At 44.8% G+C, this 18,530-nt stretch overlaps 1 protein-coding gene across 1 annotated transcript in view; it reads right to left on the bottom strand.

Annotated features, from left to right (window-relative positions):
- Positions 1–13,774, bottom strand: part of gon4lb (gon-4 like b) — a 36,181-nt gene extending 22,407 nt beyond the window's left edge. Inside the window, exons 1-5 of the mRNA XM_080005733.1 lie at positions 13,698–13,774; positions 10,251–10,389; positions 9,432–9,535; positions 1,804–1,878; positions 1,644–1,694 (exon numbers count right to left, since the gene is read on the bottom strand). Coding sequence (XP_079861859.1) covers positions 1,644–1,694; positions 1,804–1,878; positions 9,432–9,535; positions 10,251–10,389; positions 13,698–13,730 — 402 coding nt within the window. The 5' untranslated portion in view covers positions 13,731–13,774. The remainder of the gene's footprint in view (positions 1–1,643; positions 1,695–1,803; positions 1,879–9,431; positions 9,536–10,250; positions 10,390–13,697) is intronic.
- Positions 13,775–18,530: the final 4,756 nt, after the last annotated feature.

The raw sequence follows: 18,530 nt of genomic DNA, 5'->3' as shown, positions 1-18,530 counted from the left end.
ACATGAAAATGTATATTTATGTAATATCATATAAATTAATGTGTATATTTATGTAATATTATATAATTGATAATGTATATTTATGTAATATTATATAAATGAATGTGTATATTTATGTAATATTATATAAATTAATGTGTATATTTATGTAATATTATATAAGTGAAAATGTATGTTTATGTAATATTATATAAATGCTAATGTACATTTATGTAATATATAAATTAAAATGTATGTTTATGTAATATTATATAAATGATAATGTACATTTATGTAATATTATATAAATTAAAATGTTTGTTTATGTAATTTTATATAAATGCTAATGTACATTTATGTAATATTATATAAATTAAAATGTATGTTTATGTAATATTATATGAATGATAATGTATATTTATGTAATATTATATAAATTAATGTGTATATTTATGTAATATTATATAAATGAAAATGTATATTTATGTAATATTATTTAAATTAATGTGTATATTTATGTAATATTATATAAGTGAAAATGTATGTTTATGTAATATTATATAAATGCTAATGTACATTTATGTAATATATAAATTAAAATGTATGTTTATGTAATATTATATAAATGATAATGTACATTTATGTAATATTATATAAATTAAAATGTTTGTTTATGTAATTTTATATAAATGCTAATGTACATTTATGTAATATTATATAAATTAAAATGTATGTTTATGTAATATTATATGAATGATAATGTATATTTATGTAATATTATATAAATTAATGTGTATATTTATGTAATATTATATAAATGAAAATGTATATTTATGTAATATTATTTAAATTAATGTGTATATTTATGTAATATTATATAAATGAAAATGTATACTGATGTAATATTATATAAATGAAAGTGTATAATTATGTAATATTATATAAATTAATGTGTATATTTATGCAATATTATATAAATTAATGTGTATATTAATGTAATCTTATATAAATGAATGTGCATATTAATGTAATATTATATAAATGAATGTGTATATTTATGTAATATTATATAATTGATAATGTATATTTATGTAATATTATATAAATGAATGTGTATATTTATGTAATAATATATAAGTGAAAATGTATGTTTATGTAATATTATATAAATTAAAATGTATGTTTATGTAATATTATATAAATGCTAATGTACATTTATGTAATATTATATAAATTAAAATGTATGTTTATGTAATATTATATGAATGATAATGTACATTTATGTAATATTATATAAATTAAAATGTATGTTTATGTAATATTCTATGAATGATAATGTACATTTATGTAATATTATATAAATTAAAATGTATGTTTATGTAATATTATATGAATGATAATGTACATTTATGTAATATTATATAAATTAAAATGTATGTTTATATAATATATATTTTAAAATGTATGTTTAAGTAATATTATATAAATTATAATATAGATATTTATGTGATATAACAATAACTGATGTTTATAATATTACATTAAATTATAATAATAATGAAATACAATGAATGCTCAGCAAATAAATAGAAGGTGAAGAACTTACATCTGTTCTTTATGGAAATGAAATGACAGTAAATGAAAAGCAGCAGCTCCACCCTCACCTCTCGCTGTTGCACCACCTGCTTGAGCCTGGAGCGCGTCAGCTTGGGCTCCTGGAACAAAGTATCACAGTGTGTACTACGGTAGTACTACATACAGTGTGTACTGCAGTAGTACTATGTACAGTGTACACTACAGTGGCATTGCAGTAGTCGTACGCACGAACAGCGGCAGGTCCTGTGTGGCTCGGATGGCATCCTTCATCATGGCCACCACATGTTCGTTGGTCACCACTTCCTAGAGAGCGAAGGGTTAAACCAGAAGTCAGAACATCTGTATACATCTCGTCTCCTGAACATCTGTATACATCTAATCTACTGAACATCTGTATACAGCTCGTCTCCTGAACATCTGTATACATCTAATCTACTGAACATCTGTATACATCTCGTCAGCTGTGTCTCTATACACTCACATCGGGGCATTAATATGGAGTTCTCTTCTGGGAAAGCATTCCACGAGACGTTGGAATGAGTGCTGGGCGACATGGCCAAAAATATTATCACTATAAAATATTTCATACCATTCAGCAATATATGTAAAATAATAAGAAATGACAACTTCTGTCAAAGGTGTTGTGTTTATTTTTACAAATAAGACAGTTGTATGCCATGATGCCTTATAAAAACACTTTTATTGATGGAATGAAATAGTCCAAAATAAACACCAGAAAATTAAAATCTGCATTGTAAAAAAAATATTCCAAACATTTTGCAGCATAAAGCATCCTCTTTAACAAAACAAATATCAAAGAAAAATAAGGGGAAAAATTATCTGAAAATAAAATGCGAAACGTTTTAATATAATGAACAAAGCACTCGCTCTGTAAGAAGTGAACAAGTAACAAGTGCAGCTGCTTTACCAAACATTTCACTGGAATAAAATCTAGATCAAATCAAAAATAATGTGGCACGTTTTGCTTTTCAGAGTTGCTCCTTTTGGATGCTGCCGCTATGTCTTCACTGCCAGTGTGTTTTCAAGTGCAACCTACCCATGAGGGAGGGGGCGGGGCTTTTTAGTATATCGACGAACGTAATTTCCCTTTGCTGGAATGAAGGAGCCACACCCAAACCACAACGAACAGCCCAGCCATCATTCCTCCAGCACCAGACTTTACTGTTGACACGATGCGTTCAGGCAGGAAGCATTCTCCTGGATCTGTCCAACCCAGACCGCCCCATCAGACACATCAGAAGGTGAAGATCCATGGCTCCAGAGAACACGTTCCCGCCGCTCCGCAGATCAGCGCGCACTACGGCGCTCTGGAGCTCAGCGCGCCTCACGCCGTATATGTATAATGTATAATATAATGTATAATATATGTATTATAACAGATGTATCATGTATAATATATGTAATATAACTATGTATCATGTATAATATATGTATTATAACAGATGTATCATGTATAATATATGTATTATAACAGATGCATCATGTATATATGTATTATAACAGATATATCATGTATGATATATGTATTATAACAGATGTATCATGTATATATGTATTATAACAGTTATATAATGTATAATATATGTATTATAACAGATGTATCATGTTTATATGTATTATAACAGATGTATCGTGTTTATATGTATTATAACAGATGTATCATGTATATATGTATTATAACAGATATCATGTATAATATATGTATTATAACAGATGTATCATGTATATATGTATTATAACAGATATATCATGTATAATATATGTATTATAACAGATGTATCATGTATATATGTATTATAACAGATATATCATGTATAATTTATGTATTATAACAGATGTATCATGTATATATGTATTATAACAGATATATCATGTATAATATATGTATTTTAACAGATGTAACCAGACTGGCTGCCAAGCTGAAGGAGCTCGGACTAAATGCGCTGTGCGCCTGGTTCCTGGACTTCCTCACAGCCCGCCCACAGGTGGTCAGGGTGGGGAAGCACATGTCCAGCTCCCTCACCCTGAATACAGGATCCCCCCAAGGTTGCGTTCTCAGCCCCCTACTGTGCTCCCTGTACACACATGACTGTGTGGCCAGGTCCAGCTCCAACACCATCATCAAGTTTGCTGACGACACCGTTGTCGTGGGCCTGATCACCGACTGCGACGAGAAGGCCTACCGCGAGGAGGTGGCTGACCTGTCACTCTGGTGCCAGGACAACAGCCTCCACTGAACTTCAGCAAAACTAAGGAGCTGATTGTGGACTTTAGGCGAGGATCACAATCGAGGACGCATGCGCCCTTGGTGATTAATGGGACTTCTGTTCGACAGGGTGAGCAGCTTCAAATACCTGGGAGTCCACATCACAGAGGACTTAACATGGACTGTACACACAGACACTCTGGTGAGAAAGGCAGGGCAGCATCTTTACCATATAAATGAATGTGTATATTCACAGAGTCGAGCTCTAGTGCTGAGGTTGCTGTGTAGTGTATCACTGCTCGTATTGTAGTATTGCAACTTGGACTACTGGACTGACTCTGTACATTTCACTGCTATTTGCTGATCTGCCAACAAGCTTGTGTTCCAGACACACCCCCTATTCAGGTAAGTCCTCTCTTATGTGGGCGTGCTCTTAGCCAGGTGCAACCCTAATCACACGAGCAGCTGTATTCTATCACCTATTTATGGTCCTGCCCTTGAAGCGTTAGCTTCAAGCGTTGGCCCATTTGTAGTCGCTCTCGTGTGAAGACGCACGTCTACCTCTGCACGTCAACCGAAGCAAGGACACCGAACAAGGCAAACCTGCCTTCTTTCTCTCACTCCATACAAAATGTGCTACTACCGCATCCCTACAACTTCAAGGTCACCCAGAAAGCCTCGTTATACCATACGCCGATGCAATCCGGGTAACCTCAGGTCCCTGCAGCAAACATCTTCTGCAAAGACCTCCTTCTCTGTTGGCTTGTGGAATTGTCGATCTGCAGTTAACAAGGCAGACTTCATTTCTGGTCATGCCAACCAACTCTCCTTAGAGCTCCTTGCTCTCACTGAGACATGGATTAAACCGGAAGATAGCGCAACCCCGGCTGCACTCTCCACTAACTACTCATTCTCCCACACATCCAGACCATCTGGCCGTGGTGGTGGGACTGGCCTGCTAATTTCCAACACATGGAAATTTAATCCACTGCTGCCTTTAAACAACTTTGCCTCCTTTGAATATCACGCCGTCTTGGTGACTGCTCCGGTGAAAGCCTATGTGGTCGTCATCTACCGTCCACCAGGACAACTAGGTGACTTCCTACATGAGCTTGACACCCTGCTGTCATCAATCCCTGAGCATGAGTGTCCCATGCTCGTCCTCGGAGACATGAACATCCACTTGGACAGTGCGAGCTCGGCTGACTTCCTGTCTTTGGTTCGCTCGTTCGACCTAAGACAGATCCCGACTCCACCGACTCACAAGGCTGGCAAAGAGCTTGATCTCATTCTTGCTCGGAGCTGTACCACCGACAACCTATGGGTCACTCCTCTTCATCTCTCTGACCACTTCTTCATCCACTTCAATGTCCAGCTACCAAAACAACCCCCCACCTCCCCACCCATGGTTACTATCCGCAGCAATCTCCGCAACTTGTCTCCCACCCACTTCTCCTCTGTGCTCTCCTCTTCTCTTCCACCCCACGGCACTTTCTCGTCTCTGCAGGTTAATGATGCCACTGACTCCCTCTGCTCCACCTCGAGCTCATGTCTGGATATACTGTGTCCACTATCCACCAGACCTGCTCCATCAACCCAGTCGCACCCTTGGCTGACTGACACCCTCCGGACAACGCGCACTGACCTCAGAGCGACCACATGTGATTAATTCTTCCCTAACTTCCGGCACTTTCCCTTCCGCTTTCAAAGCGGCTCGGGTCGCACCACTGTTCAAAAAACCCTCACTCGATCCCAATCAAGTAGGAAACTATCGGCCGGTCTCTCTCCTCCCATTCCTTTCCAAAACCTTAGAGAGGGCGGTCTCTAGACAGGTTACAGAGTACCTGTCAAGAAACAACCTTCTTGATACACTTCAATCTGGCTTCAAAAGTGGTCACTCCACCGAAACAGCCCTGTTGTCTGTGACAGAGGCCTTAAAAACTGCTAGAGCTGCTGCCAAATCCTCGGTTCTCATTCTGCTAGACTTATCAGCTGCTTTTGACACTGTCAATCATTGCATACTCCTGTCCATACTCTCAAGCATGGGCATAACGGGCAGTGCACTTTCCTGGTTCGAATCTTACCTCACTGGGCGCTCGTTCAGTGTGACATGGCAAGGCCAGCTGTCTGTGCCTCACAACCTCACCACAGGGGTGCCCCAAGGCTCGGTGCTAGGACCCCTCCTCCTTGCCATATACACCACCTCACTGGGCCCGATCATCCGCTCATATGGCTTTTCATATCACTGCTATGCGGATGATACTCAACTCTATCTGTCCTTCCCGCCCGACGACCCCACTGTCTCGACGCGGATCTCGGATTGTCTCGCTGACATATCCACATGGATGAAGGATTATCATCTTCAACTAAATCTGGCGAAAACGGAACTGCTGGTCTTCCCGGCCAAACAAGGTATTTATCACAACATTGATATTAAAATCGACTCTCTATCTCTTGTTCCTACCAAGGCTGCAAGGAATCTTGGTGTCATTATTGATGACCAACTGACATTCTCGGACCATGTTGCCGCCGTCTCCCGGTCCTGCCGCTTCGCACTACTCAACATCCGAAAAGTCAGGCCGTACCTGACCCAATATGCCACTCAACTGCTGGTACAAACCTTGGTGATGTCCCGTCTCGACTACTGCAACGCCCTCTTAACAGGCTTGCCGGCCTGTGCGGTGAAGCCACTTCAGATGATACAGAATGCGGCGGCGCGACTGGTGTTCAACCAGCCAAAGAGGGCACATGTCACTCCGCTGCTCATCCACTGGTTACCTGTAGCCGCCCGCATCAAGTTCAAGTCTCTTATGCTGGCCTACAGAGTGATGGCTGGGAATGCTCCCACCTACTTAAATGCTCTTGTAAGAGCACATGTTGCCCCCCGGATGCTGCGCTCGTCAAATGAGCGTCGCCTGGCTCTGCCGGCCATACAGCCACGGCAATCCAGGCTATTCTCATTTGTAGTTCCACGTTGGTGGAACGAGCTGCCAAAAATGACCAGAGCGGGGACCTCCCTCTGTCTTTAAGAAGCACTTGAAGACCCAGCTCTTCAGTGAGTACCTCCTGTCCTAATCTACAATTACTTAGCACCACCTTGCAGTATTTATTGTTACACCAATGTTGTTATTACACTAATCTCTGTCGCAATGTAGCTGAATGTTATTCTCCCTTGTAAGTCGCTTTGGATAAAAGCGTCTGCTAAATGACTAAATGTAAATGTAAATGTAAATGTAAATGTACCACCTCAAGCAGCTGAGGAAATTCCGAGTCTCGGTGAGGATCCTCAGGTCCTTCTACTCTGGCGCAGTGGAGAGCATCCTGACAGGCAACATCACTGCCTGCTTTGGGAGCTGTACTGCTCAGGACAGGAGGGCCCTGCAGAGGGTGGTGCCTTCAGCCCAAACGTACCACTGGAACTACCCTCCCCCCCCTGCAGGAGTTATACACCAGGAGGTGTAGTAGCAGAGCTGCAGGATCATGAAGGATCCTCATCACCCCAACAACGGACTGTTTCAGCTGCTGCGGTCAGGCAAGCGCCTCCGCAGTCACACAGCGAGAACAGAGACTGAGACAGAGTTTTTTCCCGCACGCCATTAGAACTGTCAATGCTGACCTCACCAGGGGTCCTAACTGAGCCATGCACATAGGCTCCACTACCTTCTGTACTATATGTAGCATACTGTACCACATACAATGTCACTGTTCAGGGTTGTTCGTGATGCCGTATTGCTGCGCCGTACTGTTGTATACTGTGCTGTATTATGCCAAGTACTACCTCACTTTATTCACATGCCACTTTAATGCACATATCTCTATATACATAATTGCCTATTCAATATACATAAGCATATTCCCTCTATTTATTCCATTTTATTTCATTTAATTTTATTGTATTCTATATATTTTTATTTTATCCTACAAGTATTCGACTTACTGTATTACGTTTTAAGAGTCAGTTAGTTGGTCTATTAGAAGGAAATTTTGGTGCGTTCCATTACATTTCACTGCATATGTGTATGAAAGTATGTATATGTATGAAAGAATGTATGTGAGGAATAAACCTCTTGAATACACTCACCGGCCACTTAGGTACACCTGTTCAATCACTTGTTAACACAAATAGATAATCAGCCAATCACATGGCAGCAGCTTGTTGCATGGAGGCATGTAGACATGGTGAGGACGACTTGCTCAGGGGATTTAAGTGACTTTGAACATGGCATGGTTGTTGGTGCCAGGCGGGCTGGTCTGAGGATTTCAGAAACCGCTGACCCACTGGGATTTTCAGGCAAAACCATCTCCAGGGTTTACAGAGAACGGTCCCAAGAAGAGAAAACATCCAGTGAGCGGCGGTTGTGTGGACGAAAATGCCTGGTTGAGGTCAGAGGAGAACGGGCAGACTGGTTCCAGACGACAGAAAGGAAACAGTCACTCAAATAAGCACCGGTTACAACCAAGGTTTGCAGAACAGCATCTGTGAAGGCACAACACGTGGAACCTTGAAGCAGATGAGCTACAGCAGCAGAAGACCACACCGGGTGCTGCTCCTGTCAGCTCACAACAGGAAACTCAGGCACCAACAATGGAGGAATAGAAGATTGTAAACACGTTGCCTGGTCTGATGAGTCTCCATTTCAGCTGCCACCGTCACATGGTCGGAGCAGAATGTGGTGTAAACAACATGAAGGCATGGCTCCATCCTGCCTGCTGTCAAGGGTTCAGGCTGCTGGTGGTGGTGGTGATGGTGTTGAAGGTGGTGTAATGGTGCGGGGGATATGTTCTTGCCACACCTTGGGCCCTTAGTACCAGCTGAGCATGGTTTAAAGGCCACATCGTACCTGAGTATTGTTGCTGAGCATGTCCATCCCATAATAAGCACAGGGCAGCATCTTGTGATGCTACTTCCAGCAGGATAATGCAGCACGTCACAAAGCTCAAAGCATCTCAAAGTGGTTTCTTCAACATGACGATGAGTTGACTGTTCTCCAACGGCCTCCACCCTCACCACATGTCAACCCAGTAGAGCAGCTTTGGGAGGTGGTGCAACGGGAGCTTGGCCTCCACCCTCACCACACCAATCCAGTAGAGCAGCTTTGGGAGGTGGTGCAACGGGAGCTTGGCCTCCACCCTCACCACATGTCAATCCAGTAGAGCAGCTTTGGGAGGTGGTTCAACGGGAGCTTGGCATCATGGAGGTGCAGCCCACAAAGCTGCAGCAACTGTGTGATGCTGTCAAGTCAATATGGAGCAAAATCTCTGAGGAATGTTTGCGCCACCTTGTTCAATCTATGCACCAACAAGGAAGGCAACAGGCTCCAAGCCACTACTAGCAAGTACTAGCAAGTACTAGCAAGGTGTACCTAGTAAAGGGGCCGCTGAGTTTTTGTGTTATAACATGACTATATATGATTATGATTATATACATTACATGACCTTCATCAGATGCTTTTGTCCAAAGTGACTTAAAACTTATTCTCACGCTGATGGAGGCTCATTGGGAGCTGATGGAGGTTCAGTGTCTTGCTTCAGGACACTTCAGCATGCTGCCAGGAGGGGAACTGGCAACCTCCCCATCACTGCAAGACCCGCACCCGTATTATGTGCACCAGATGTATTGCGTACTTACATGTAGGATGGTGCGCACGTGTCCAGCCGTGAGGTGGTGCAGCCTGGACTTCCTGTGCAGATCCTCGTCCAGTCGCAGCAGCTCACTGCTGTCACTGCCCGAACCTGAAGCAACCATTCACCCATTCAATACCTTTTCTACACCTATTCAATACCCCTGCTACACCCATTAATACCCCTGCTACACCCATTAATACCCCTGCTACACCCATTAATACCCCTGCTACACCCATTCAATACCCGCTCGACACCCATTCAATACCCGCTCGACACCCATTCAATATCCGCTCGACACCCATTCAATACCCCTTTTACACCCATTCAATACCCCTTTTACACCCATTCAATACCCCTTTTACACCCATTCAATACCCCTTTTACACCCATTCAATACCCCTTTTACACCCATTCAATACCCCTTTTACACCCATTCAATACCCCTTCTACACCCATTCAATACCCCTTCTACACCCATTCAATACCCCCTCCACATCTATTCAATACCCCTTCCACATCTATTCAATACCCCTTCTACACCCATTCAATACCCGTTCTACGCCTATTCAATACCCCTTCGACACCCATTCAATATCCGCTCGACACCCATTCAATATCCGCTCGACACCCATTCAATACCCATTCCACACCCATTCAATACCCCTTTTACACCCATTCAATACCCCTTTGACACCCATTCAATACCCCTTTTACACCCATTCAATACCCGCTCTACAGCCATCCTATATCCATCCCCATCATTTCTCCACCCTATAGCCAAACATTCGCTATAGCGCCCCCTGGAGGGGAAAGCTGCTGTTACCGTCCTCCGACGAGCTGTGTCCTCCTCCAGGAGAGGCGTTTGGGGTGGAGCTGTCCAACATGGCGGCCCACGCCTTGTCCCTCCTCCGGGCTGTGGAGACCAAGGGAGACGGGTCTTCTGGCTCCAGGCCTCGTTCGCCCTGAGAACCCAACACGGTTTGATCAACCCACTGCACTAGAACCAGGACTAGAGCTTCCTCACCATGACATCATCACCTGACCCCAATTATTTCAGCAGATTGCCATAAAAACGGGTTCAAACAGGTTTGGGGGACCTGACGTTACACCGGCACCCCATGCCAAACCGGCACCCCACGCCACAACGGCACCCGACGCCACACCGGCACCCCACGTCACACCGGGACCCGACGTCACACCGGGACCCGACGTCCCCTTGGCGTCTGGCCGTGGGACTGGCCTGCTAATTTACAACACATGGAAATTTAATCAACTGCTGCCTTTAAACAACTTTGTCTCCTTTGAATATCACGCCATCTTGGTGACTGCTCCGGTGAAAGCCTATGTGGTCGTCATCTACCACCCACCAGGACAACTAGGTGACTTCCTACATGAGCTTGACACCCTGCTGTCATCAATCCCTGAGCATGAGTGTCCCATGCTCGTCCTCGGAGACATGAACATCCACTTGGACAGTGCGAGCTCGGTTGATTTCCTGTCTTTGGTTCGCTCATTTGACCTCAGACAGGTCCTGACTCCACCGACTCACAAGTCTGGCAAAGAGCTTGATCTCATTCTTGCCCGGAGCTGCACCACGGACAACCTAAGGGTCACCCCTCTCCATCTCTCAGACCACTTCTTCATCCACTTCAATTTCCAACTACCAAAACAACCCCCTACCACCCGACCCATGGTTACCATCCGCCGCAATCTCCGCAACCTGTCGGCCCACCCACTTCACCTCTGTGCTCTATTCTTCTCTTCCGCCTCACGGCACTTTCTCCTCTTTGCAGGTTAATGATGCCACTGATTCTCTCTGCTCCACCTTGAGCTCATGTCTGGATAGCCTGTGTCCACTATCCACCAGACCTGCTCCATCAACCCAGTCGCACCCTTGGATGACTGACACCCTCCGGACAACGTGCACTGACCTCAGAGCAGCCGAGAGGAAATGGCACAAATCAGATCTTGCAAGCTACCAGACACTGCTGTCCTCCTTCTCTTCCAACATCACTGCTGCCAAGAAGGCCTTCTTCAACGATAGGATCAACGGTGCCACAGACACACGTAAGTTATTCTCCACCTTAAGTCTGTGCTCTACCCTCCACCACCTCCTCCAGCTACTAACCTCACTGCTGACTGCTTTGCCTCCTTTTTTACTAACAAAGTGGCAGCCATCACCTCACTGGGCCCCATCATCCGCTCACATGGCTTTTCATATCACTGCTATGCGGATGATACTCAACTCTATCTGTCCTTCCCGCCCGACGACCCCACTGTCTCGACGCGGATCTCGGATTGTCTCGCTGACATATCCACATGGATGAAGGATTATCATCTTCAACTAAATCTGGCGAAAACGGAACTGCTGGTCTTCCCGGCCAAACAAGGTATTTATCACAACATCGATATTAAAATCGACTCTCTATCTCTTGTTCCTACCAAGGCTGCAAGGAATCTTGGTGTCATTATTGATGACCAACTGACATTCTCGGACCATGTTGCCGCCGTCTCCCGGTCCTGCCGCTTCGCACTACTCAACATCCGAAAAGACAGGCCGTACCTGACCCAATATGCCACTCAACTGCTGCTACAAACCTTGGTGATGTCCCGTCTCGACTACTGCAACGCCCTCTTAACAGGCTTGAGGCCTGTGCGGTGAAGCCACTACAGATGATACAGAATGCGGCGGCGCGACTGGTGTTCAACCAGCCAAAGAGGGCACATGTCACTCCGCTGCTCATCGAGCTCCACTGGTTACCTGTAGCCGCTTGGTTACCTGTAGCTGCTTGGTTACCTGTAGCCGCTTGGTTACCTGTAGCTGCTTGGTTACCTGTAGCCGCTTGGTTACCTGTAGCTGCTTGGTTACCTGTAGCCGCTTGCATCAAGTCAAGTCTCTGATGCTGCCCTACAGAGTGATTGTTTGAATTATGATGCTCAGTATCACAGCACAGCAGACTAGTTAACACAGCCGACTAGTTAGCACAGCCGACTAGTTAGCACAGCCGACTAGTTAACCCAAAATGCTAGTTAGCACAGCAGACTAGTTAACACAGCCGACTAGTTAACACAGCAGGCTAGTTAACACAGCAGGCTAGTTAACCCAAAATGCTAGTTAGCACAGCAGACTAGTTAGCACAGCAGACTAGTTAACCCAAAATGCTAGTTAACACAGCAGACTAGTGAGCACAGCCGACTAGTTAGCACAGCAGACTAGTTAGCACAGCAGGCTAATTAACACTGCAGACTAGTTAACTCAGCAGGACAGTTAACCCAAAATGCTAGTTAACACAGAAGACAGATTAGCACAGCAGACTAGTTAGCACAGCAGACTAGTTAACCCAAAATGCTAGTTAACACAGCCAACTAGTTAGCACAGCCGACTAGTTAACACGGCAGACTAGTTAGCACGGCAGACTAGTTAGCACAGCAGACTAGTTAACCCAAACTGCTCGTTAACACAGTATACTGGTTAACCCAGCAGACTAACCCAGCAGATTAGTTAACCCAGAAGAGTCTAGTAAACACAACAAGTGTAGTTAACACAGCAGACCTGTTACCACAGCACATTAGTTAAACAAGCAGACAAGTTATCACAGCAGACTAGTTAACTCAGCAGGCTAGTTAACACAACATGCTAGTTAACGAGAACTTTAATACACCTTACGGTGATACTTGGACACCCATCTTCAGCGATAGACCTGGGTTCTCAGGGTGTTTCGGGTCTTTAATCATCGGACACCCTCCACCAGGGGCGATCAACCCCCCGGCTTGTGTACAAGTAGCGCGCACCACGGATCCCCCCTACGGATCCACAGCCACCGTGAGGCCTTTTCTGCACAGTATACTAGTTAACCCAGCATGCTAGTTAACACAGTATACTAGTTAACCCATCATGCTGGTTAACACAGTATACTAGTTAACCCATCATGCTGGTTAACCCATCATGCTGGTTAACACAGCATACTGGTTAACACAGCATGCTAGTTAACCCAGCATGCTAGTTAACACAGTATACTGGTTAACCCAGCATGCTAGTTAACACAGTATACTAGTTAACCCAGCAGACTTTAACCCAGCAGATTAGTTAACCCAGAAGACTAGTTAAACCAGCAGTCTAGTTAACGCAGCAGACCTGTTAACACAGCGCATAGTTAAACAAGCAGACTAGTTAACTTAGCAGACTAGTTAAACTAGTAAAGTTACATGTTAATCGGGGGTGGTTTAATCATCCTTATAACTATACTGTGTGAATGAAATACAAACTGACTGACGCTGGCTCCGCTAGCCATGTGCTAGCCATCCGCTAGCTGCTGCAAGCTCGCAGGACAACAGACCCACATCCGGAAGCGCGCCATGTGACGTAACGTCATGACGCAGAGCCCCGCCGAAAGGAGGTGACGTAGAGGACGATTTATTTTTCTTTTCTTTTCTTTTTTTCTTTTCTTTTTAATTTATTTTCTTTTTATTTTCTTTTTCTTTTTAATTTATTTTATTCTATTTTCATTTCTTTTCATTCATTTTGTTTTATTTTCTTTTATTTTTCTTTGTATTTATTTAAACATCAACATGTTTGGTTGTTTTCTCCTTTCAGCCGATTCAGTGTCTTGTTTTTTCTTTATGTTGATGATATAAGTTTGATATATACCATATATATATATATACACCATTTATATATATATATATATATATATATATATATATATATATATATATATATATATATATAAGAGCTGTCACAGTTTTCATCCCAAAGGAGCAGGACTCCAGTACGATCAGCCAGTTTAGGAGTATCGCCCTCCTGAATGTTGAAGGGAAGATCTTCTTCTCCATCCTGGCCAAGAGGTTGACGGGCTACCTCACAGGAAACGGGTACATCGACACCAGCTGCCAGAAGGCAGGTGTGCCAGGCTTCCCAGGGTGTGTGGAACACTCTGCAGTCATATGGGAGCAGATCCAAAGGGCGAAAAGAGAGAGAGGTGACCTGCATGTTGTGTGGCTCGACCTTGCCAACGCATATGGGTCGGTTCCCCACCAACTCATCGAGTTCGCCTTGGATTTCTTCCATGTCCCAGTCTGTATGAGAGCCCTGGTGGCCAAGTACTTTGGAGACCTCCAGATGTGCTGCACCCATCAGGACTTCACAACAGGCTGGCAACAGCTGGAAGTAGGCATTGCCATGGGATGCTCAATCTCGCCCATCCTGTTCGTCGCAGCCTTCGAGATCATCCTCAGAGGGGCTAGGGAGATGGTCGGAGGAGTGAAACTGCCGTCAGGACAAAGGCTACCAGCAGTGAGAGGCTACATGGACGATATCACCACCATACTCCAGACAGCAGCATGCACAACAAGACTGCTGAAGTGGATAGACAAGCTTGTGAGCTGGGCGAGGATGAAGATCAAACCCCCCAAGTCATGCAGTCTGTCGATCAGGAAAGGAGTCAGAAGCGACAACACCATCTTTGTCGCGGGCGGTGAGAATATTCCATTGCTGGCAGATCAACCTGTTCGTAGCCTGGGTCGCACCTACACAGCAGAGCTCTCTGACAGGCAGATGGGGGAGACGGTGAGGAAGCAGCTCGCAGACGGCCTGGCCAAGATCAATCAAAGCCAACTCCCCGGAAAGTACAAAGTATGGTGTTACCAGTTCATACTGTACCAAAGGGTGATGTGGCCACTGAAGATGAGCGAAATCCCCTCCTCAGTGGTAAGCAAGATGGATGGGCTGGCAAACTCGTACATCAGGAAGTGGCTGGGACTACCAAAATATCTCTCAGACGTAGGCCTCTTTGGTAGGAACACGCTACAACTACCACTGCAATCCATCAGCGTGGGTTACAAGCAAGAGAAGGCTCGGCTGGTGCTGGAGCTGAGGGAATCCACTGACCAGCTGGTGAGAGCAGCGGGCACCCAGATAAGAACGGGCAGAAAGTGGAAAGCCCAAGAAGAGGTCGACATGGCGATCGGCAGGCTGAAGCACCGCGAGGTGGTCGGTAGGGTCCAGGAGGGTCGAGCAGGCCTTGGGAGGGGCAATACTCCCTTGTTCTGGTCAAAGGCTTCCAAAGAAGACCGAAGAGCCATGGTGGTGGCAGAAGTGGCAAGAACTGAGCAGGAACGCCTTAACATCAAAGCGGTGTCCCAGGGCCAGCAAGGACTTTGGACATCATGGGAAGGTCTCATAGACAGGTCCATGTCATGGTCTGACCTATGGGAGATCCCCCAAGCTCAGCTTCCTGATCAGAGCAACATATGACACCTTGCCTTGTCCCCGAAACATCCACCAATGGTTTGGTGCCGAAGAGACCTGTCCCCTTTGCAATACCATCAACGCAAGCCACCAGCACATCCTGTCGGGCTGCACGACAGCGCTGTCCCAAGGCCGCTACAGGTGGCGACACGACCAAGTTCTGAAGAAGCTGGCAGAGGTGTCAGAGTCATGCAGAAAGGAGGCAAACAGCAGACCTTCCGCTCCAGGACGACATCCCATCCTGTTTGCGAGGGCAGGAGAGAGTGTCAGACCCTCCCGCCAGAGAGATACAGCAAGACTCCTCTCACCGGGAAGTGAGCGGACCATGAGGGTCGACCTGGGGAAGCAGCTCCAGTTCCCCAGGGAGATTGTGGAAACAGCCCTGCGGCCAGACCTCATCATGTGGTCAGAGGCTTGTAAGACAGTCCTCCTGGTGGAACTCACTGTACCATGGGAGGGAGGTATGGAGGCTGCTTATGAGCGGAAGCGCGCCAAGTACTCTGATCTGGCGGCAGAGTGCAGGGAGGCGGGCTGGAAAGCTGTTATCTGCCCTGTGGAAGTGGGGTGTAGGGGCTTCGTAGGTTCCTCAACTGCTCGTCTACTCCGCGACATGGGATGTACAGGAGCGGGGCATCGGAAAGCCATGAAAGAGCTGGCAGAGGAGGCGGAGAAAGGCAGCTTCTGGCTGTGGATAAGGAGGAAGCAGAAGGGTGGGGGACAAACACCTAGGGCATCAGCAGGGGGTGGCAGGGACAGATCCCTGCCATCGCACCGCCACCGCGAGACGTACTGGGGTTAAAGGTGCGAAACGTTGATGAGTGGTGGTCCCCAGCTGATGACCCGTTTAGGCCCACAGAGGTGTTCAGTGGGGTGTCACAGCACACCTGTTCAAAAGGCACTGGAGGAGGTGCGTCAGGCAGCAATGCCCAGCAGGAATACCAACACCTGTATCTTGAAATGAAATATACCATTTATATATATATATATATATATATACATATATATATATATATATATATATATATATATATACCATTTATATATATATATACCATTTATATATATATATACACCATATATATATATATATATATATATATATATATATATATATATATATATATCCATAAGTATATATTCTACGTATGGATATTCTAGTATTTCTAGGACAGAAGTCTGTTTAAAGTAAACCTTTCTGGGCGTGTTTAGAATGAAGCTCCACCCACTGCACCTGGAGACAGCATATTATGGGATGTGAGTTTGCTTTACTAGCTTGATTCAGAACAGAGAAGTGGACCATGGGTCTGAGGAGAGAGAGGAAAGTGGAGCTGAAGGTGCTTCTGTTCTCCTACCCCATCAACTCAGCTAACCCCACTGTCCTACCTCACCATCCTTCAGTCCTACCTCACTGTCCTACCTCACCATCCTTCATTCCTACATCACGTCCTTCATTTCCTACCTTGCTGTCCTACCTCAACACCCTTAATTCCTACCTTGCTGTCTTAACTCACTATCCCTTCATGTCCTACCCCACTGTCCTACCTCACCATCGTTAATGTGCTACTCCACCCTCCTACCTCATGTGAGAGAAAAATGATGATCAATGTTAATGAATGATACCATCAAGTGCTGTGTGAAGCTGAGGCAAATGTTTGTTTGCTGACGCCCAACTCTGTCCCAGGAGATCTTACATTCCTGTTCACCACTGTCACAAATGTTTAGTCCTTATCCCTGTTTTTCCTAGATTGTAAAAGGACCATTTGTGTAAACACTCAATGTTTGCTTTCCCGGCACAGAAAGTGTTCAATGTTTTTCTTTGTAAAAACATGTTCTCAGTTGTAACTCAAGACAACAGCGAATCACCGGGCTGGTCTCGGAATGGGACACGTCTGATGACTATAAAAGCCTCGTCAAGTAAAGTAGAGGTCGACTGGTCAAGAAACTGCGACAAGCAGCACTGAATCTTTCTCTTTAATCTGCAGAATAAATATCTTTAATACTCTTGTTAGTGAAATTAAAGGGTGGCTTTGATCTGCAGCTTGTCAGTGGGTGGTCTTAAATGAAGAGGCAGACGGACGTTGGTTTTACTTATACAAGGGTCGGATCAGAGATGTGCTCATGAGCAGCTCTCTGAGTCAGAAACAATAGTCAGTTTGGCGTCACTGGTCGTTGGTGAACTATGTGACGAGTGTTGTTGTCGCTCTCTGCAGCTGCGTCAAGGTGAAGCCTGAACAGTGACAGCTGCGTCTGGACTCCAGGCCTCTAGTCTGTGGACCTGAATAATGGAAGTTATGTGACTGGGCTTCTATGAAGCTGTGTTGGTCATGATGTGTGTGCATCTACATTTATGTGATGACATCCATGTATTTATGTAGTGGTTGGGACATTATTTTGTTACACTCTCAGTTTTGTTTTTCTGGAGGAGGTGGGTTAACCTCAACCATTAGTATTTCTCCAACACTCACCATCCTTCATGTCCTACCTCACCATCCTACCTCACCGTCCTTCATTCCCGCCTCGCCATGTGCTATCCTACCGTCCGACCTGACCATCCTTCATTCGTCTCCCACCATCTTACCTCACCGTCCTTCATTCCTACCTCATGTCCTTCATTCATATCTCACTGTCCTACCTCACCGTCCTTCATTCCTACCTCACCATCCTTCATTTCTCTCTCACTGTCCTACCTCACCGTCCTTCAAGTCCTACCCTACCGTCCTACCTCACCATCTTCATGTCCTACCCCACAGTCCTACCTCACCACCCTTCATTCCTACCCCACCGTCCTACCTCAACGTCCTTCATTCCTAACTCACCATCCTTCATTCCTACCCCACTGTCCTACCTCACCATCCT

This window comes from Zeus faber (assembly GCF_960531495.2).
Source record: "Zeus faber genome assembly, chromosome: 8".
In the NCBI taxonomy this organism is placed as follows: Eukaryota; Metazoa; Chordata; class Actinopteri; order Zeiformes; family Zeidae; genus Zeus; species Zeus faber.
This window is presented reverse-complemented; position numbering and strand designations above follow the sequence as displayed.